The following is a 23,252-nucleotide window of genomic DNA, read 5'->3' as shown; positions in this document are numbered from 1 at the left end:
ATAAAGGCTTTGTATTATAGCTTCTCCCCATCAAAGGAGACTTTTGTACAATACAATGTTTGTGTTCCTTGATAAAACTAGTTGGTGTAATGAAGATGGAAGCTTCATACACCAAATTATGCTTGAAAAACACACATGTGTCCCTAGCCTCAGTCCCAAGACCTCACACACCTTCAAAAATGGTGAGAGCTAGTAAGGAATGAGGATAGATTGGGAGAAAGTACTGGTATCTTACCAGAAAGAAGTCTTCTCCTCACATAACTACTCTATTAGCATAGATTAGCTCAGTAATTAGCATGGTAGAGGAGATGAACATGCCATTGAATCTTGGATCTTGGTTGAATTTACATTTTATAGCCAAGAGTTGTTGGTGTAGGCCTCTACTTCTCAATGCTTGGAGAAGGAGATGGAGTTCTTCTTGCCCACAAGAGGTGTGTGTGTGTGTGTGTGGCATTGTGTTAGAGTAAAATGCAACCCCTTCTCTCATCTTGGTCGATCCCTCTTACTAAATGCTCAGGCTGGCCTCCCATTGGCTCCTATAAAGCTTAGTTGATCACAAATTAGAATCATAATTGATAGCCTTTTGACAAGTGTCCCCCTTTTCCCTTTTTTGAGAGTTTTAGGTATTTAATTAATTCATCTAAACTCTCATTGGACCTTTTTGTCTTCTGGCCAATAGGAATCAGTCAAGCCATTGGGCTGTTGGATGCTCATTGGACCACTTGGTAGACTGTCCAATAGTCTTCTAGGGAGCTTAATTTCTATTGATTCTTTTATCAAGCATTTTTAAATTGATTAGACTAAGTTTACTCTAGTCTAATTCTCATTGGTCCACCTCTATGGCCATCCAATAGGATTTGAGGGGAGGTTGGGGGCAACTGGCCTAGGAGCTTGACATGTGTCTAGTATTCCCTTTGTGTAAAGGGGGGAGCCTTAGAGTGTGTGTGTGTGTATGTGTGTTTCTCTCTCATCCCCTACAATATGGGTTGTCCCCCTCCTTCCTAGGGATGTGGGAAGACTTTTTAGTCTTCCCATGACCATCCAATTTCCCCTTGCTTTGGCCATTGGATGAAAGATTTAATTTTTGGAACCTTAGCCTATGGAAGTCTTAATGGAGCTGAACCTTAGGTATTTTTAGCCCCATTGAAGTAAATTAATTTTTTGCAGGCCGTCCCCCTATGGATCCTTGTCAGAGACAACCTTACCAACATTCTAGCTTTTACTTCGCTGGTACTTCCCCATATTAAATGATCAGTTTAACATGAGAAAATCATTTGGGAGTATTAGATATTAGTTTTTATGACATTACCTCTCTCTTGAAATCATAGTCTTCCTCGACTATAAGGTAGAGAAGATAAAGGATAGTCATTAATCTGTTTGTTTCTAGCAGGTAGAGGACCCCTATTTTACCCTACGACATTGTTCCAGAATGGACGACTAGTCCATTTGGTGCTTGAGAGCATTAGCTGCCGCAAGCATGTGTGTACATTAGTCCATATCAATCTTCCACAGTAGAGTGACAAGATCTACTTGGTGTTCGGGAGATGTCGTCTCCACAAACATGATCCTAAGCATGCATACTTATTAAAATTTGTGCACAATAAATAAAAAGAGAGTCTTATAAGATGGAAACTTTGTTCATTTATACATATTTACATTTTCTTACTGTAGGGAGTCATTGTAAGCATTGACAAGGTTTAGATTATCCTTTAATTGTATGCCTTGCATCCATCTAGCATCTTCAAAAGGATAATTTTTAAACTTGATAAGATATCATTGGATAGTCTTACCGCCTCGTAATACCTTGTCTTCGTGTCAGAGAATGGACTTGGGTTGCAGCACCTCTTCTTGGTCCTTGATCTCCGGTGGGTCTTCAATGATTTCTTCTTGAGGTGGCTCTCCTTTGTAAGGCTTTAATAGGCTCACATGGAAATCATAATGCATGAGCCAATGGTTGGGCAACTTGAGTTGATAGGTCATCTCATTGATTGGCCTAAGAATCTAAAAGGGACCATAGTACCTTTTTTCTAACTTAGCATAGTACTTTTGGTGTCCTATAGGATTCTTTCCTGTTGTGTGCCTTAATAGACCTTTGGGAAACTCGAGCTATAGGATTCTTGCCTGTTGTGTGCCTTAATCGTGCCACTGAGGGTAATTATTCCTCCCATTGGGACTTTTGATCTACTTCTTTAACATAATCTTTTAGTAGATCAATAATTGTTACGCTAGCTATTTCACTTTGGCCATCCGTTTGGGGATGATAGGCCAAAGGGAAGTTTAGCCTTGTACCTAAATTTTGAAAGAGACCCTTCAAGAAATTACTAATCATTCTAGGATCTCTATGCGACAATAAATACATTGGCAAGACATGGTGTTTGAATATTTGTGATATAAAGAGGGTTTCCATTTGATGGGCCTTGATAGTCTTTTTGACAAGTATAAAATGTGCTTGTTTGCTAAACCTGTCTACTATCATCTATATTCCTGTATTCCCATCGATAGACTTGGGCAATCCAAAGATAAAATCCATGGATATGCTCTCCCAAGGTGAATTAGGGATTGGAAAAGGTTGAAGAAATCCAGGTTGCTTCCCTCTATCAAACTTCGTCTTTTGGCATACCACACATTTTGAAACATACTCTTGTTGAGATGTCGAGCTCTACATCTTGAGCTGGCATCCACTACGGGTCTTGGCCGCTTACGACATTTACTCACTGGCACGTTAGGTGACCAACACAGAGGATCTCTTCGAGTGATTCTACAGCTGGACTACACTTATAGTGCCAGCCTAGTACACTTCTAACGAGTTCACACTTAGTGACCGCATGTACATATGTGCTACTTTTCAGTTTTAGCACTTAGTCATTTTGTACTCTCTTTTCTGTGAGAAGAAGAAGAAGCTTTCCATCTCTGTGTGCTTTGTGCTTGTCTTGTGTAGCTCTCTTGCATCCTCTTTCTTTACATAGTATCAGAGCCTGGTGCAGGCAAGAGAGGCTAAGAGAGCAAGAGCATCACAATCCCTTCGTTCGCAATCCATGACCAGATGCAGTTTCTAAACAAGTTTCTGAACAGCTCTCCAAAGTGCAGTACACAGAGATTTATTGTACAAGTACAGTGGTTGTATGTATGCTTGATTATGGACACTCGTTGAGTGTAGAAAGAGTTACAGGTACCACGATAGCAGGTTTAGCAGATTTGCAGGTTTTTGCAGATTGCAGCTATTTTGTCTTAGTGCTTCAAGATGTCTGACGGTTTCAGTCAGATTGTCACTGAGAAGCTTGAGAAAAATAACTACCCTGCATGGAAGTTCCGAATAACAAATTTCCTAAAAGGAAAAGGTTATTGGGACTATGTAGAAGGAGACAATGAAAAGGAACCAGAGATTCCCGAGGCAAATGCTACAGTTGAACAAAGGAAAGCTTTGAGGGACTGGCAACAAGGCCAGAGCAAAGTGATGTATTGGCTTTCTATGAGCATCACAGATGGCATGATGGGCTATCTACAGGATGCTGAAACCCCCGCCATTGCATGGAAAAACTTAGGCAGAGTGTTCGAGGTGAACACCAAGGCCAAGAAGCTTCAACTAAAGTCGGAGCTAAATCAGGTTAAGAGGAACAACCTCTCCATCAATGATTATGCTTTGAAGATCAAGAGTATCATTGAGGCTCTTGGATCTATTAAAGTCTCAGTGGAAGACGATAACATTGTCCGTGCATGCTTGGATGGTCTAGGAGATGAGTATGTACATTTCAGGTCTTCCATGAATACAAGAGACGAAATCCCCGTGTTCCAAGATTTGATTTCTATGCTTATTCTTGAGGAGAAGAACCTTGACACATCTTCTTCTCATGGCATAAATAATTCTGAACATGCCTTCTATTCTAACTCCAACAGAGGTAGAGGTAGAGGTCGTGGTCGAGGCCGAAGGGGTTGCAGGGGCCAATTTCTGGAAGGTCAATCAAATCAAAACAATACAGGTGGCAGGGGAAACCAGTCTCAAGGCAGGGGGAGTCAAAGAGGTCGTGGTGCAGGATCAAGCAGGCAGCAACATACTCCAGATAGTAGAGAATGTTGGACTTGTGGTGAAAGAGGTCACATGTCACGTGACTGTCCAAAGGGAAAAGCAAGTAGAAAGAGAGAACATGGCAACTATGCATCTACTAGCAGAGATGCAGATGACAGCAAAAACGAGCGCATGTTTGTTATGCAACATGTAATGAATACAATGACTGCAGAGAATTCCACCCAAGATGATGTTTGGTATGTGGATTCAGGTTCCTCTAATCACATGAAGTCTCGTGGAGAGTGGTTTAGAGATATGCGTAAACCATATGTGTCAGGCTATTTGCAGACAGGAGATAACATAGCTCACCCTATTGCTCATGTAGGGGACATACCTCTTAATACGAAGAGTGGGAAATCAAAGTACTTAGACATGTCCCAAACATTACAAAGAATCTTGTTTCTGTTGGACAAATGGTTGAGCAGGGTTTGCAGGTTCGCTTCAATCCAAATGGCTGTTATGTAGAAGATTTCCAGAATGGTTGTAAGATGATCACAAAGGGCAAATGTGTGGACAAAATGTTTACGTTGAATGTAGACATGCCTGAGGTAAAAGCTGCATTATTTGCATAGGGCACAGGTGTTGTGGCTGATGTTGACATTTGGCATAAACGGATTGTCCATGTCAATGAGTAGAGATTGCGCAGCATGCAATCAAAACAGATTGTAAAAGGTTTGCCCAAATTCAAGGTGGATGGTATGCATAAAGTGTGTGCAGAATGCCTGTTTGGAAAACAGTCAAAGGGCTCATTTCCACATGAGCGCAATGTATGTAAAAAGCCACTTGAGGTGGTGCACATAGATGTTTGGGGTCCAACCAATACTGCAAGTATACATGGTTGCAGGTATTATGTCTCTTTCATTGATGACCATACAAGGAAAGTATGGGTCTACTTCATGCGTAACAAAAGTGAAGTGTTTAGTCACTTTCAAGAATTCAAAGTCATGATTGAGAAGGAGACAGATATGCAAATCAAGACATTGAGGTCAGATGGAGGGGGAGAGTACTTCTCCAATGATTTTTCAGATTTTCTGCATGTACATATGTGCTACTTTTCAGTTTTAGCACTTAGTCATTTTGTACTCTCTTTTCTGTGAGAAGAAGAAGAAGCTTTCCATCTCTGTGTGCTTTGTGATTGTCTTGTGTAGCTCTCTTGCATCCTCTTTCTTTACAACTCTTGTATGTTTGCTTTCATGGCAGGCCAATAGAAATATATTTCTATCCTTTTTAGGGTAGACTCAATCCCTCTATGCCCCGCATAAGTAGGAGCATGAGATTCATACATTACTTTCTCACGTAGTGAGTTAGTAACACATAGTCTATTACCATAGAGAAGATAACCATATTGTCGGGTAAATGGTTCTTCCTTCTTCCCTAGTGCAAGGGCTGAAATCACATCTCTAAAATCGTAATCGATAGCGTATTCATCTATCATAGAAGATAGATCATTGTGAGTTGCTATGGATACCGCATTCACTCTCGATCGTCTTGAGAGTGCATCGGCTACTTGATTATGCTTTCCAGCAATGTGAGCAATATGAAAATGAAATTGAAAAAGGAAATTTGTCCACCTCATTTGTTTGTCGAAGATCTTGGTCTACATCATGAAGTACTTAAGGCTTTGGTGATCCGTTCGCAGAATCAAAGGAGTCCCAAATTATTAGTGCTTCCACGAGTCTAGAGCATGTAGAACTGCTAAGAGTTCCTTCTCATATATGCCTAGAGCTTGCTCAACAAGGTCGAGCCTTCGACTTTCATAGGCTATGGCGTGCCCTTCTTGGAGAGGAGCAGCTCCAAGGCAATCACCACAAGCGTCACATTGGACCTCAAATGGAGATCCGGTAGTGTAAGCACAGGTTGAGAGATAATCTTTTTGAAAGCATTGTTCTCCTTGGTGGACCATATATACATAACGTTTTTCTTTGTTAGGTCATGTAATGGTCCCACAATTTGTGAGAACTTTTCTATGAAGTATTTATAGTATGCACACATACCTATAAAGCTTCTTAGTTCATACAGATTACTTGGATTAGGCCATCCTTTTATTACCTCTAGCTTTGATGGATCCATTTGGATGCCATCTTGAGAGATAGTGTGACCTAAATACTGAATCTCTTGTAAGAAAAATTCACTTTTCTTTTGATGAATATAAGGTTTATTCTCTCATAAAACTTGAAATATTACCTGGAGGTGTTGCTTGTGTTCGTCTAATGAATTAGAGTAGATGATTATATAATCAAAGAACACTCCAATAAAGGTTTGGTGAGGCCTAAATAGCTTCTTCATCAAGCGGTTAAATGTGGTTGGTGCATTGGTCAAGTCAAAAGGCATGACAATGTACTCGTAAGACCAAAGGTAGTGCAAAATGTAGTCTTTACAACGTCTTGATCAACTAACCTTATTTTATGGTAGCCACTTTTTAGGTCAATACTACTGAAGTAGGTCGACCCTTGTAGCTTATCAAATAGGTCTTCTACCTATGGAACGAGAAACCTATTCTTGATAGTGATCCTATTTAGTGCTCTATAGTCGACACACATATGATACGTGTCGTCTTTCTTTTGCACTAATAACATTTGTGAACAAAAAGGAGATGAGCTAGGCCTAACCATGCCTTTCTCAACTAACTCATGCACTTGCTGCATAATCTCCGCTTGTTGAGTTTGGAAAACTCTATAAGGAGGTTTATTAGGCGGTGAACTTCCTAGAAAAAGTTCAATTCCATGGTCATCATTACCTAGTTTGGGAGGTAGTTCACAAGGGATATTGTCAATAAAAACATCTTGGAACCCCTTGAGAGAATTGGATAACTCTAATTCCTTTTGATTGTTTATATTTTCTTTTGCTAAAGCATTAGGTTCATTTTGAGAATCTTTAACAAAAATCATGTACACGGAAATAGAGCTCTTTATTGACTTATTAAAATCTTGCTTATGTACAAGAGTTATGGTACTACCCAACTCCTTAACATCTATGTACATATCCCTTTTCGTGAGCTTAAAGTAGATTTTCCTTTCAGGGATTTTAACATTGGAAGCCATGCAATCAAACCATGGTGCCCCTAGGATTACATCCTCGTGCTTGAGAGGAGAGATAAAGAAATCCTCCTTGTCCACATGGACATGGAGCCTCAATTTCAAACTTTTGGGAGTGACTAAGGCTTCTTGCCCCTTGAAAGAACCATCGCCAGGTAGGACATCTCCCATCTCATAGGCTTGGATGACTAGCTTGGTAGCCAACTCTTTCAATATGAAATTGTGAGTAGAACCAGGGTCAAAGAGAATAAAAGCATCATGTTCTCTTACCTTTCCCCAAGCATGGCATAGAGGAGATCCTTTGTGATGAGCATCCTCTTCTTGAATTTCGACCAAGGTATCTCTAAGAGGCTCATTATGTGTATTCTTGTGGGGGTAAGCATGATAGGCATGCCCTTGCTCCCCGCACTTGAAACAATGGTTATCTTTTTGATAACGCTCTAGCTCTTCAGGAGAGAGTTTATTTTTGCCTTTATAAACTCCCTTCTCCTCAGCTTTGTTGTTGTTGGTGTTGCCTTTGGGAGACTTTTGGATGTTGTCCTTACCCTTAGGCTTGTTACAGTCCTTGTTTTCCGTGGGCTTAAGATTTCTCTTAGCCCCTTGTTGGAAGTTGATTTGTGAAGCCACCATGATATGGTGTATGATCACAAATATGGTGCGTGGCCTTTGGGAGTTAACATACTCCGTCATACCCTTAGTTAAACCCGCACAAAATTGTTGTTTTTTCTCTTTAAAATCCATCTTTTTGAAGACAATGTCTTTGAGATATGAATCCCAAAACTTTTCTACATATTTTTGAATAGATTCATAGGGAGAGAGCTTCAAGCTTTGCCATTCAGCGAGTACTCTGTCTTTGCATCGGTAGCCAAAAACTGCTTCATGATGGAAGCTCTTAAAGCTTTCCATGTTTTTGGAGCTTCACGGTTTTCCCATAGGCTAGACACCATTGCTTGGCGGACTTTTGAAAATGCATGGCTACATGACGTAGCTTACAGGACTTCGTGAAGCCCTCATCTCCAAATGCCGCATCAAATTGTTGGATAAAGGCCAAGACTTTGTCCGTAACAACAAAGGTGCCATCGTTGGTAAGAAAAGAGATGCTCTTTTCTCGCTCTTTGAACTTTTTGAGCTATTGACCTCTTATAGGCGGCATATGATTTCCTATGGCCTCTTCTTTTAGGTGGTTCAAGAGCAAAAGAGGAAGAATATGAGGAGGATAGAGAAGAGGGTGGCCACTTTCTCGCCTTTTTCTTCCCTTGTTTCTCCTTGTCTGCACCGTCACTTTCTTTGGAAGAGGAGAGGATGAAGAAAATGGAGAAGAGGGTGACCTCTTTCTCGCCTTTTTCTTCTCTTGTTTTCTCTCGTCCCTCTTTGAATTATGGTGTAGAGAAGTATACGACTGTCTTCTCTATTTAGGGGGTGTTGCAGAGCGTTTTTCCTGCCTTCTACGTGGAGCCATCTCCATCAAGGTGGCAAGAGACTCACTTCTTTCTCGTTCTTTTGATGGGGGATCTAGCGTTGAAACTTGGGTTATCCTTTGGGAAGGAGATGCGTCATCAAGTAGTAGATTTTTGAGTCCTTCATACGGATCCTCTTCTTCTTCCCTTATCAAAGAGAGTCCTCTTTTGGAAGTCTCAATAGGAGGCTTCCTAGGTGCTCTCTTTTCTTGGTGGGGAGTTTGGAGAATACCATCGATGTGAAATTGTTGTAGCACTTCATCTTGGAGGGATCGGCTGCCCAGGGCTTGTTGTAGCCTAGAAACAAGATAGTTCACAAGCATAGGGGCATCATTAGTTGCTCTTTCATTAGCAAAATCAAAGCTATCAACATTCATTTCAATCTCTTTTCCTTTGTTAGCCATACTAGAAAATTTCAGGTGTAGACTTTTACTCGTACTTTGGCACTTCAAGCCCTAATTGCTACTCCTCTTTACCTTCGAAGATAAGCACTCAAGCGTCTATACCCATGTCTCAAATATTATTAATTTCAAGGAATATAAGAGAGGATTCAATAGAGCCAAGAGAGCACCGGTTCTTGTTAAGCTTCTAATAGCTCAATAATGGTTAAGCCATAAGCAAGCCCTGTAGGACTCCATTACTAAGACCATAGCTCTTGATGGTGTCCCCGTTAACTGCATAAAGCAAGTGTGCTTCAAGGATGAAAAATCCCTATTCTACTTACCTTTTTGCAATTAATAACACCAACCATTTATAGCAAGCTTGAGGACCTCTCTTCTTGAGCAAGAAAAGAGAAACCAATAGCTCTGATACGAACATAACATTTAATGCACTAATAACTTTTAATGCACTAATAACTTTTGTGTAGCAAAAATTGATAACATAGTGACATTTCATTAAGAACAAGTTCCTAATGAGCATAGAGAGCGTACTTAATTGAGAAAGCAGCATAGAAATTTACACCTAGCTAATTTTGCATTGACAATACTTGAAAATAGAGAGAAAAAAGAACGGAGGAGGCGACGTTGGGCAAGCGGAAGCAGAAGAAATGGAGCAAGGGAAAGCAAAAGGAGAAGGTCCACAATATTATGGTTTTGTTTGATGAGGTTACTTATGATAAGCTTCGTTTTGAGGTTCCGAAGTACAAATTCATCCTCTCAGATTGACTAAGGATGAATGGGTCACTTTCTTGCAAAGCTATTAGGGACTTGATGGCCATAGGCACCATATTTACGCTTGTAGTTGCTCATCAGTGCTCAAGAAAAATCATTTTTTGAAACATACAAAATTCGACCTTTCCTTGAATTTTCCAAGAGATTTTAGAAAATTAGGTTATCTTTTTGGGTTTTTGCACTATCTTTCTCTATTTTGAGGCGGAATTTCTCCTTGTCCTTTTGCTCTCAACCGGCATTTTTGAATTTGAAAACGGCACGATATTAAGTTGAGACACATTTTTCCAAATCAATTAGGAGAGACCTTTTATTCAAGAGGGAAATGGCATAACCAATCTATCACACTTGGGTGATTGAAATGCTAAAAAGAAGACAATTTTAATGTCATAGGAAACTATCCCAAGAGACCTTAAGACGAGGAGAGTTGAATCTGTGATTCTGCATTGAACTGCCATAAACTGAGAGAGAGAGAGAGAGAGAACATGCCCTTGAACTGCCGTAAGGAGCGCGCGTCGGCGCGCGGTCCTAGAGAGAGAGAGAGCATGTGATGGAAATTAAGTCTTGCTGACAGCGGCGGTGTAGAGCAGGCTATAGATCAGCCCACGCCATCTCATTTGCCCTTTTCCCTTTTGACTTTTGCAGGACGTACTGCCCTTTGCTTCTCTTGAGTCTTCCTGTGCAATGAATGGCTAATGTTCGGTCGCCAATTGCATGTGATCAAGGTAAAAATACTAATTACATTGGCCTTATGATGAATGGACATCATTAATTGTGAGGCTTATAAGCTTTACTTGATATTCTTTGTAACAGGTTGGGGAGAATTTAATAATGTCCTTGAATGATATCATTACATGGGTTCTGAATCCGTACGTGCATTGACATGGTGTAGGTCAGGCGGATGGCCGGACAATTTGCAAAGCCGAGATCAGAGGACCTAGAAGAAAAAGATGGGGTGAAGTTGCCAAGATACAGAGGGGACATTATCAATGGAGATGATTTTGATGAGAAGTCCAGGTACCCAGACCCGGATCGTATGATCACATCCTACAGTCAGGCACATGCATCACTCAATTTGCTTCGGTCTTTCGCAACAGGTGGCTATGATGCCATGCAAAGAGTGACCCACTGGAACCTTGATTTCACCTCTCACAGTGAGCAAGGTAGCAGGTCATCACCTAAAATTTCAATGACTGTTGCTGCATTCCTATTACCTATATTTTTAGCTCATCATCAAAATGTTCCCACTCTCTCTCTCTCTTTCTTTCTCTCTCTCTCTCTCTCTCTCTCTCTCTCTCTCTCTCTCTCTCTCTCTCTCTCTCTCTCTCTCTCTCTCTCTCTCTCTCTCTCTCTCTCTCTCTCTCTCTCTCTCTCTCTCAATCTGTATCTGCTTGCAGGTACCGGGAACTGCCAAAGCGGGTGGACGAGGCCCTGGGCTTCATGGGGGCGGTCGGCGGGCTAACGCTGGATCACCCGCTCATGACCAGCACTAACTTTTTGATGTCGCACCAGTGCCTGATGTTGCCTTTTGAGCAGGCACGAACACAACTGGACTCCATGACGGGTCGCTGCTACGATTTCTCTTGCCACCTTCACTTGCTTTTTCAGGTCTGACTCTCTGAGGACCTCCCATTCGATAGTTCGCCACCTGTAGCCAACGAGTATGATTCAGGTTGGTAGTGTAGATACGTTGATGGATCTCATTAATCTGGCATCAAACATGAGGGTCTGATTAACAAAAGCATATGCAGCTTATTTACCAGGCAATACAGAATAAAGAAGTGCATTCAAGCCAGGATTAAGCTTTTGCACTTGGTTGTAGAGCCAATGGTGGGGACATACAGTTGGACACTAATAGTGCATCGATAACTGACTAAGATCCCTCACGAGCCACAAGTCACCGAGATCAAGAAATTGCACAGCTAATTTGTAGGGTCAATCTCTTCGTGAGCCATCTCAAGCATGCACGTGTTCTGTGTGGCACCAGGCACATGTCCCTTGAATTTAGAGGGATCTCTCTCTCTCTCCTCTCTCTCTCTCTCACACACACACACACCCACACACATGTTCATGACTTACTCTCTCTCTCTCTCTCTCCTCTCTCTCTCTCACACCCACACACACACACGTTCATGACTTACTCCTGCAAATATGACAAAGGCATCAAACGAAAGCTTGATGCAAATCAAAGATTCTTTTCCTACTCTACACGCATGGTCAAGTTGTGCATCTTGAGCCCTTTATCAATCTCCAAATTGGAGGAAAGTTTAAGCTAAAAGTAGACACCTACGAGTTGCAATACAACATTCTAACTAGATTTTGAGCATGGTTTGAAGAATAAGAGAACTAGGAAATGCTTCAAATTTTGACCTAACAATCTATTAGTTTTTAGTATGCCCTTATTTTGCTCAATTACAAAAGTGTGTTTTTGGCAAGCCCTGGCTGGGACACCATCTCAAAACACTGTTATCAGTATGTGTCCATGCGATTTTATTTGAGAGGGTCATGCTCAAGAAATTCCGTTATTCTCTTTTCCCTAAACCATTGAGCTTCCTCCTTGTAAACATGCAAACCAGAAGTACAAGTGAAAATTTACAAATTTGTAGGATTTTTAAACTATTTTTGATATATTTTATCGATTTGTATTCCCTTTTCAAACGTTTGTAGTCCAGTAATCTTGATCTTCAATCAGCCCAAGGTTAAGCTAAGGGAGACCTTTCCCAAACATGGACCCAATAGAGGTGTGACATGTTGAGATGTCGAGCTCTACACCTTGAGCTGGCATCCACTACGATTCTTGGCCGCTTACGGCATTTACTCACTGGCGCGTTAGGTGACCGACACGGAGGATCTCTACCAGTGATTCTACAGCTGGACTACACTTATAGTGCCAGCCTAGTACGCTTCTAGCGAGTTCACACTTAGTGACCGCATGTACATATGTGCTACTTTTCAGCTTTAGCACTTAGTCATTTTGTACTCTCTTTTCTGTGAAGAAGAAGAAGAAGCTTTCCATCTCTGTGTGCTTTGTGCTTGTCTTGTGTAGCTCTCTTGCATCCTCATTCTTTACATGGTATCAGAGCCTGGTGCAGGCAAGAGAGGCTAAGAGAGCAAGAGCATCACAATCCCTTCGTTCGCACAAGTTTCTGAACAGGTCTCCAAAGTGCAGTATACAGAGATTGGCTTTCTATGAGCATCACAGATGGCATGATGGGCTATCTACAGGATGCTGAAACCCCCGCCATTGCATGGAAAAACTTAGGCAGAGTGTTCGAGGTGAACACCAAGGCCAGGAAGCTTCAACTAAAGTCGGAGCTAAATCAGGTTAAGAGGAACAACCTCTCCATCAATGATTATGCTTTGAAGATCAAGAGTATCATTGAGGCTCTTGGATCTATTAAAGTCTCAGTGGAAGATAATGACATTGTCCGTGCATGCTTGGATGGTCTAGGAGATGAGTATGTACATTTTAGGTCTTCCATGAATACAAGAGACGACATCCCCGTGTTCCAAGATTTGATTTCTATGCTTATTCTTGAGGAGAAGAACCTTGACACATCTTCTTCTCATGGCAGAAATAATTCTAAACAGGCCTTCTATTCTAACTCCAACAGAGGTAGAGGTAGAGGTCGTGGTCGAGGCCCAAGGGGTTGCTGGGGCCAATTTCTGGAAGGTCAATCAAATCAAAACAATACAGGTGGCAGGGGAAACCAGTCTCAAGGCAGGGGGAGTCAAAGAGGTCGTGGTGCAGGATCAAGCAGGCAGCAACATACTCCAGATAGTAGAGAATGTTGGACTTGTGGTGAAAGAGGTCACATGTCACGTGACTGTCCAAAGGGAAAAGCAAGTAGAAAGAGAGAACATGGCAACTATGCATCTACTAGCAGAGATGTAGATGAAAGCAAAAACGAGCGCATGTTTGTTATGCAACATGTAATGAATACAATGACTGCAGAGAATTCCACCCAAGATGATGTTTGGTATGTGGATTCAGGTGCCTCTAATCACATGACGTCTCGTGGAGAGTGGTTTAGAGATATGCGCAAACCAGATGTGTTAGGCTATGTGCAGACAAGAGATGACACAGCTCACCCCATTGCTCATGTAGGGGACATACCTCTAAATACGAAGAGTGGGAAATCAAACTACTTAGCAGATGTACTTCATGTCCCAAACATTACAAAGAATCTTGTTTCTGTTGGACAAATGGTTGAGCAGGGTTTGCAGGTTCGCTTCAATCCAAATGGCTGTTATGTAGAAGATTTCCAGAATGGCTGTAAGCTGATCACAGAGGGCAAATGTGTGGGCAGAATGTTTACGCTGAATGTAGACATGCCTGAGGTAAAAGCTGCATTATTTGCACAGGGCACAGGTGTTGTGGCTGATGTTGACATTTGGCACAAACGCATTGGCCATGTCAATGAGCAGAGATTGCGCAGCATGCAATCAAAACAGATTGTAAAAGGTTTGCCCAAATTCAAGGTGGATGGTATGCATAAAGTGTGTGCAGCATGCCAGTTTGGAAAACAGTCAAAGGGCTCATTTCCACATGAGCGCAATGTATGTAAAAAGCCACTTGAGGTGGTGCACACAGATGTTTGGGGTCCAACCGATACTGCAAGTATACATGGTTGCAGGTATTATGTCTCTTTCATTGATGACCATACAAGGAAAGTTTGGGTCTACTTCATGCGTAACAAAAGTGAAGTGTTTGGTCACTTTCAAGACTTCAAAGTCATGATTGAGAAGGAGACAGATATGCAAATCAAGACATTGAGGTCAGATGGAGGGGGAGAGTACTTCTCCAATGATTTTTTAGAATTTCTGCGAATGCATGGTATACGCAGGAAGTTTACATGCAGATATACTCCACAGCAGAATGGGGTCGCAGAAAGGAAAAACAGGCACATTGCAGAGGTTGCACGTGCATTGATGAATGAGAAGAACATGCCTCATCATTTCTGGGCTGAAGCTGTAAATACAGCTGTGTACATTATGAACAGGGCACCTACAGCTGCGGTGCATGATGTAACACCTGAGGAAAAGTTTACAGGTACAAAGCCTGATTTGGCACACTTGAAAGTGTTTGGCTGCATAGCTTACGTGCATGTACCAGATGAGTTGCGTAGGAAATTGGATCCTAAAGCAGAGAAATGTATTCTTGTGGGATATTCCCTTGAACAAAAGGGGTACAGGTGCTACAATCCTACTACACGAGAATTACGAGTGAGCAGAGATGTAGTCTTTGATGAGATGAGCAACTGGTACAGTAATGCACATGGCACTATTGGGGCTGATGTAAAAGATGATGTGGTTGTACAAAATGTGAGGCCACAGTCACAGGTTTTGAGTGGACCACAAGAGTCCTCTTCTCGTGGCTCTGTTGAGAAACCATGGAATGGTAGACTACGTACGCAGGTTACTCCACCAACAGGTACAGGGAATGTATCACGAAAAGGAAAGGAAAAGGTTGATGAACCTCCCTTTATGGTTGATGCATCATCAGGTTTTTCACATGTAGACATGGATTCAGATGGTTCTGAACAAAGTCTTGATGAGGAATTTGGAATTCCGGCTGTCAGGACACCTGGTGTAAGGAAAGTACAAGAAGATGCTAGAGGGCAAAGGAGTGACCCAGGACCGCGCAGATCTAATAGAGTCAGAAATCCAGTTCAGAAATTGACTTATGATGGGTATCTAGCGCATCACCAAGCCTACATGGCTAAGGTGATACAGGATGTGGAGCCCACATGTTTTGAGGATGCAGTTGGAAATGTGCATTGGGATGATGCAATGAATGAAGAGATGGCTGCATTGGAAGCAAATGACACATGGGAGTTGGTGCCATTGCCAAGTGGCAAGAAAGCTATTGGCTGTAAATGGGTGTATAAAACCAAGCATAAGGCTGATGGTAACATTGAGCGTCACAAGGCAAGGCTGGTCGCAAAGGGTTATGCACAGACGTATGGCATAGACTATGAGGAGACCTTTGCTCCAGTGGCAAAGATGACGACAGTGAGAGCTGTCATAGCAGTGGCTGCATCTAGATGATGGATTATGCATCAAATGGATGTAAAGAATGCCTTCTTGAATGGTGAGTTGCAAGAGGAAGTGTATATGGATCAGCCACCTGGTTATGTCGATCCAGGTTACCCAGATTATGTATGTAGACTTCTCAAAGCTTTGTATGGTTTGAAGCAGGGCTCTAGAGCATGGTATGACAGGATTGCCAAGTATCTTGTCAGTATTGGTTTTAGGAGAGCTCATGCTGATCATTCACTCTATGTACGTGAGAGTGATGTGGGGATTGTGGTCATTACCATATATGTAGATGACCTTATTATTGTTGGTGACAATGCTATGGAGATTGACCATGTGAAGGGTCTTCTCAATCAGGAGTTTGAAATGAAAGATTTAGGCGAGTTGCGCTACTTTCTTGGCATTGAAGTGATCAGGACTCCAGAGGGTGTATGGCTATCACAGAGACAGTATGCTTTGGACATGTTGTCAAAGTATGGTATGGCTGATTGTAAGCCAATTTCTATTCCCTTGGATGTGAATGCAAAGCTGAGTGCAGAGAAGGGTGATGTTGTTGAGGATGTCAACATGTACAGGAAGATTGTGGGTAGTCTAATCTACTTGACAATCACGAGGCCAGTCTTGAGCTACACAGTAGGCTTGGAGAGTCAGTTCATGCAACTTCCGAGGAAGCCACATTTGGATGGAGTACGACGCACACTTAGGTATGTGCAAGGTACTCTTGACTACGCATTGTTCTATGCAGCAGATGCACCATTAGCATTGTATGGGTATACAGATGCAGATTGGGCAGGTAGCATTGTTGATAGAAGATCTACGAGTGGCTTCATGTTCTCTTTTGGGAGTGCTGCTGTTACTTGGAGCAGCAAAAAGCAGCCTACGGTTGCTTTATCGAGCACAGAGGCCGAGTACAGAGGTGCAGCAGTTGCGGCGTGCGAGGTAGCTTGGCTACGCACATTACTTGAGGACTTGGGAGTGCAGGTGGACCAGCAGATTTTCATCCATTGTGACAACCTCAGCAGCATGCAGTTGGCTAGGAACCCAGTGTTCCATGCCAGGACCAAACACATAGAGGTCCATTACCACTACGTTCGAGAGCGAGTGTTGGCGGGCGACATCGACTTGGTCTACGTCAGCACAGAGGAGCAGATAGTGGATATCTTTACCAAGGCCCTCGGAGCTGAGAAGCTTCGACGTTTCCGGACTATGCTTGGACTCTGCGACATGCAGAGCTCGAGGGGGAGTGTTGAGATGTCGAGCTCTACACCTTGAGCTGGCATCCACTACGGGTCTTGGCCGCTTACGGCATTTACTCACTGGCGCGTTAGGTGACCGACACGGAGGATCTCTGCCAGTGATTCTACAGCTGGACTACACTTATAGTGCCAGCCTAGTACGCTTCTAGCGAGTTCACACTTAGTGACCGCATGTACATATGTGCTACTTTTCAGCTTTAGCACTTAGTCATTTTGTACGCTCTTTTCTGTGAAGAAGAAGAAGAAGCTTTCCATCTCTGTGTGCTTTGTGCTTGTCTTGTGTAGCTCTCTTACATCCTCATTCTTTACATGACATTGGAGGTAGGAGGACTACCGGCATTTGTAGACTTCGCACAAAAATGCACGCCCTAGCTAAGTTTACAAACGGATGGAATTTGTGTACGAGGGCTACAAAGGCCGATAGTCCCCCTACCTCCAGTGTTAAACCTAGCTAGCTAAGCAAAGACAAGACAATAGAAGCACATGAGGTTGCCATACTTCACAATGTGGGAATAATAGGGGGAGGAATGATGGCTTCTTGTGACAAAATTACTCACCCTATTAGTTGAGGAAACAATCTTGCACCCATACCAAACCTAGTTGTGTCAATCCAGTAGAATGTTATGATGTTGAACAAAATAGAAAAACCAAGAGAATGAGGAGCTCTTTTACAAGAGAATTTGTCAAAACCGTTTTGTTTTTGTTACTGTGGATCTAGCATTGTGTTCTAATACAAATTTTTTTCTTTATAGCTATTTTCCATGGGCCCGATATTTTTAACTACACCTAAAATAGGAAAAGCTATTCTTTTTTATGGGAGCGTTCTATCACTACTCTGAGAAAGGGGTTTCTAGCTTTACACAATTAGAATTGGTCTAAAATTGAGAAAGAGGTCTCTAGAATGGACAAAATTAAAAGTGTTTATAAAACTCATGCTTGTGCAAAATTGCTAGTATCTTTATAATTGTTTATTTTAGTCCTAATTCTACTATAGTCCATAGTAAATATTTCTATTTTACAACCATCACTAGCTCATTATACTTGCATATTAGAGGACTTGCAACTCATAGACAGTCGTCCTGAAGTTGCATACATTGTAATAGCACTATATATCTTTCTATTGACATGTCACAAAATTTCAATTTTGAGCATTGATAGCTTAGTGTGTACCTTTTAGTGATTGTATATATATATATATATATATATATATATATATATAAGCTACAACAAAATATTGAAATCATGTGAAAAGCTCCCTTGGTTTGTGTACTGAAAATTAAGAGAGCTCCTTGATTTTTTGTTATTGTAGCTTGCTCTTTTGCTCGGTTTAGAAATTGCTCGAAAAATCTTGCTCGGAGTTAGGGATCCCTCTTCATTGGGTGGTGTATGAACCCTCTCATCACGATGTGAGATTTCTGAATGCGAAGGAGAGTCAACAGGTGGGGTTGATTGCCTCTCACTTGTCTCTGGCCTTGGAGATGGAGGTGGTGTTTCTTGATCTCGTGAAGTTGGCCTTAACTGATCTCTCAAGGTTTGGAGATCCTTCTCTTCTAGTAGAAGTTATGGTTCATCCATAGCATTCCTTTCTTGGATGTACCTCTCGAACCAGTCCAACTCAAAAGCTGGGTTGTGTTTATTCTTTGTTCTCAATGTGTAAGTGCTACTAAAAGGTCTCCAAGTGGCGCCTACATCGCCTCGTAGAGATCTCTCGAGAACAAAGCCTTCTAGCATTCTTTCCATTTTTGCTATCTTCTGCAATCTGGTGTTGTTCTCCATTTCCGCTTTCCGCTTCTTTAGTCGCAAATCTTCTTCTTCGGTTTTTCTTTCTTCTTCCATCTTTTCCTGTGTACTTCTGGTTACTCTTTCCAGCGTGCGTCCTCCAATGGTGTTAGTAGAGGCCGGTACTTGCCTTTGTGATCTGTCTTCCATATTCTCTCTTAACACCAGCTAGTCGTTTTGATGAGGAGCAGGTGGCGGTTGATCTGCCGCGCCTATGGCCTGGTATATTATTCTGGTGAGGACTTCTCCTCCTGCAATGTAATTTGGCTTGTCCTGCCGTAGCTTTGTCACTTCTTCAAACAGATATGATGCATGATCTATATAGAACTCATGTGTAATTCCCATAGCCTAGGTCAGTGTTGTTGAGATGACCCCGTGTGGTGTAGTGTATCTAGGCGGTCTCTTGATGTCGCTCAACAAACATTGACTGTATACCTGTGTCAGTTCTCTTACTTCCGGGTTTGATATGAGTTCAAAAGAAGGCAGTTTGGATCTTTGCAGGTAGACTGTGAGGTTCTTCCTTCTTTCTCTCATGTTGGCTCCCTGATCAAACAATTTCAATGCCTCTTTGATGATTTCCTTGGTGATCTGAATCTTCATCACTTCATTATCCATGCCTGCCACCTTGCAAGTTAAGGTAAAATGTTAGCAGATAGACAAGCTCTTTCATTGTCCGACTCTGACGGCTTCATATTAATGTTGTTGATGAAGCAGAACAAGTCCAAATGCCTTGAAATTTTGTGTAGTGTATGTGCATAGGGCATGTAAGGTCACCCTATAGTCACAAACTGAAAATCAGCTCATTTGCAATTTTTGCCTAGTCTATCGCGATAGACTGTCTATCTTTTGACAAGGGATATATTTTCCACTTGTGACTCCACCAGTTGGTTTCTCATGTCTTGCACATGATCTAATTTTATTTCCACCTCAAATGAATGTCAAGTGACCCCTTTTTGGATCAACTTCCATTTTTTCAGATTCCCTCCAAGGAGATGTTGGCCTATCTCCTTCATTTTGTGTTGTTTTGGGCTCAAACTTAGTGGGTAGTCCTCTTGCATCATGTTGAAGCCAATTGTTGATTCCAATTTTTGATCAGATGGCCCTGTATCACTCTGCTTAGTCTATCGCGATACTGGGACTTAGTGTCATTTTGTCATATTTTGGCTCTATGATCATCTGTCTGCCTTCTCCTAGTTGATGTAAGGTTTCTTGACCTCTCACATGTGAATTTTAACTCTCTGCCCTTGAGGTGCCCTATTCTGACTCTGAGTTGTTGTCAAGTCTATCTCGGATTGCCATATGAGTCCATCTTGTCACCAAATTTGGTGTACTGCCTCCATATGCTTCCCCAAGTCTATCTTGTGAAAATTTTAAAAAGACTTCCCCCCTAAGATAAAAATAGCAAGTCTATTGCGATAGACTCAGTTACTTGCTCAAGAGAGAGCAAGTAACTGAGTCTATCGCGATAGACTCAGTTACTTGCTCAAGAGAGATAAATTTTTCACTTTGATTTGATATTTGTGATCATTATCCCTTGTTAGCACCCCTCATAAAGTCAAAATCAAAATTTTACTTGTCTAAGTGTAATAGCAAGTCTATCGCGCTAGACTGAGCATTTAGTCATTTTTACAAGTTTTTTGATGTTAGTTGACCACAATGGTGTTAGTAGGCTCTCCTAAACAAACACATTAAGTTTTAATCAATTTAGAAAAGTGTACTCCCTGTTTGCAGCACTTAGCTGGTTCTGGAGTCGGAGTAGACCACGTAGGTGATGGTCACCATTCCTTTTGGTCATTGTATGACTCAGGCTATCTTTCATTTCCTTTTGACCTTCCGTCAAAGCAGTCAGTTGTTCTTTTGGTGTTTACATCACCAAGAACGACCATTTGGACATCTTTCTGGCCTGTTGTTGCTGGCATTTGCCCTAGTGGACGAGCTTTTTCTTGAGTGGACACATTCCAACTCGTAGTTGACCTCTTTTGGATGTACCCTGTCAAATTTGGTGTCATTTGGTCACTTGGTCGGCCCGTTAGAGTATTGTGACGCTTTGCGCAGTTTCCGTCAGATAGGGACTTTAGGCTCCGTTTTGAAGAACTTTTTCATGGTCTAACCATTCAGTTGGTTTGTCGAGGTTATTGGCTTGCTGCCTATGAGTTTTGGCTCATTTCCGATCACTTTGGTTCAGCAGCCCTTCTGCAGGTCCTATGAAATTAGGGTTTTCTGGGTGGCTTCCTTCACGCTTTCTAAGGTCATAGGCTTGATCCCTAAGCTATAGGCATTGTGCCTTTCAATTTTGGCTCCATTTGGTGGCCTCTAGGTCTTCCTAACAACCAGTCTACAGTATGTGTGCATCGGTTGCGATGGTGGTGCTGACGAGGTTTTGCCACTAACTGAAGTAAACAACACTTAGAGTCAGTGTTGACGAGCATACCTCTCATATCTAATGTCGATCTGGTGACCGTGCACGATGGATGAGCTCCTGGAAGTCTCAACTGCTGTAGGGAGCTCTCTCTCTCTCACAATGGAAAATGACTCAAATGAGAGATTTCTAGCCTAGCCCCTCTATATGTAATCGAGACTCCAACACAAAATTTTCCCATCTTTTACCTGTGGCCATAACTTTTTGCGAGATGCGGTTTAGGCTTGCAAATTTCCTGATTTGGACCTCGTTTGCTCCAGTTCTACAATTTTTGCAGATTTCTCATTTTGGAGGTCCCGTCATGACGGTGGTCATTTTTCCCTGTCACCTTCGTAGTCCCTATTTTTCTGTGTCTTCTTTACCTTGCTCTGATCACGCATCTCTTCTGTTGCGTTTCCATCTGGATTATGGATTTTTTTCTATATTTTTTGCTAGAAAATGGCTAAAATAAAGCAAATAAATCCCAAAATAACCCAAAAATAGAAATTCTAACCTATAAAAATACCAATGAAAAGAAAAACACTTTTTAGCTCACTTTTCTCTCGTCTATGTACATTCTCACTCTTAATCGTCAACCTTGGCCTTTTTTTTGCTGTTTTTCGACGGTTTTTGGCCAGTTTTGACTCTCTTTATAGTATATACACATCCCTAGGGGCTCATATATGATCATTTGGTCCCCAATTCTGATTAATTATGAGGGCATATTATTTTTTCCAAAATCACACAATAAAACGCAAAAATGGTTGAAAAATTAATCACAAACATTGCCCTCTAATATATGACGTGAGTCCGCATTTGGAATGCCTCCCCCCCCCTAGTTGGAGTCCTCCCGGACGACAGGGTATCATCAAGGGTATGTGCTGTGGATGGGCGTGAACTCGTGCTAATGCAGGCCTTGTAATGTATCCCTATATGCATACACAGTCAATGCATTTAGAAAAAATTTATGCGGTGTAAGAGGAAGGTATAAGCGATTCGCTTATTGGCATTTGTCGTTGAGGTTTCCTGTGGTAGCCTGAGTTGGCTGGTAAATTTTCTTTGCAAGAAGAAGTTGTAAATTTGCCGCTCTTTGTTTGATTGTTTTCCACGGTTTTTGAATTGGTGTATGTGGCTCTTTTGATGTCGCTATTGTTGTATATTTTGTTTCATGTTCTGGTGGAACATTCTTTCGTTTCCATTGGATGACTTTGGTCGTACAGATCCTCCTAGTTGTTGTTGTGGATTCTGTTGGTCTCCGCGTCCTGGTTGTATGATTTAGCTTGTCATTGACAGTTGTAGACAACTATTCATTGGTCTAGGCTTTGGCATCCATACTTGTGTTGTTGTCACGTTTTGAATTGGTAATTTTGGCCACCATACCAATATAGTCCATTGCGGATTCGACTGGTTGATACTTGTTCTTTGAAGATTTGCTGGCTTTGGGTGTTTTGTCTGTTCTTTTGTCCACTTTTTTACAGGAATTAAGCTGTATTGCTTGAGCTAAACTTTATATTTCCGCCCTTGATGAAATTTTGCCTCGGCTAGATCTGTACGTCGTACCCAAACTTGCCTGGTTCCCTGAATGATTGTTGATTTTTGATAATACATGTCTTGACATGTAAACTTTGTTTGTTGTTGGTCAATGCTTTGCGGATGTATTGGCTCTTGTCTCCACCTTGACATGTATTGGTCATATGATAAGAAGGGTTCTGAAAAGTTTTCATTTCTGAACAGTGATTCATTCGTATCCAAATCAATGAATACCCTATTAGCTTTCATCCATGACACCGCTAAGATACACGGCGTTGCTGATCTACTTGGTGGCAGTACATGGAACTTGGTAGTGTATGGGTGTGCCTGCACTGTGATTGGTAATATAATAGACCACAACGTGGTCACGTCATCACCCGATGCTACTTTCAACCTGTGTGTCTCTGGGAATTTCCTCATTGGTCCAAGTTTTTGAAAGAGCTCAAAGCTGATGACACTCATTTTTGCTCCAGTGTCAAGCAATGCATAGATTTCAACTTGTTCTGTGCCTGCATAAGCTTTTATG

At 41.8% G+C, this 23,252-nt stretch overlaps 1 protein-coding gene across 1 annotated transcript; it reads left to right on the top strand.

The window, feature by feature from the left end:
* Positions 1-10,625: 10,625 nt before the first annotated feature.
* Positions 10,626-11,338, top strand: LOC147463729 (phospho-2-dehydro-3-deoxyheptonate aldolase 1, chloroplastic-like). Its single transcript, XM_086497308.1, has 2 exons — positions 10,626-10,894; positions 11,122-11,338. The coding sequence occupies exons 1-2, from the start codon at positions 10,626-10,628 to the stop codon at positions 11,336-11,338; spliced, it is 486 nt and encodes a 161-aa protein (XP_086353434.1).
* Positions 11,339-23,252: the final 11,914 nt, after the last annotated feature.

This window comes from Adiantum capillus-veneris, chromosome 2 (assembly GCF_014529385.1).
Source record: "Adiantum capillus-veneris isolate H3 chromosome 2, ASM1452938v2, whole genome shotgun sequence".
Taxonomy (NCBI): Eukaryota; Viridiplantae; Streptophyta; class Polypodiopsida; order Polypodiales; family Pteridaceae; genus Adiantum; species Adiantum capillus-veneris.
Note: the sequence above shows the minus strand (reverse complement) of the source record. Positions and strands in the feature narration are given on the sequence as shown.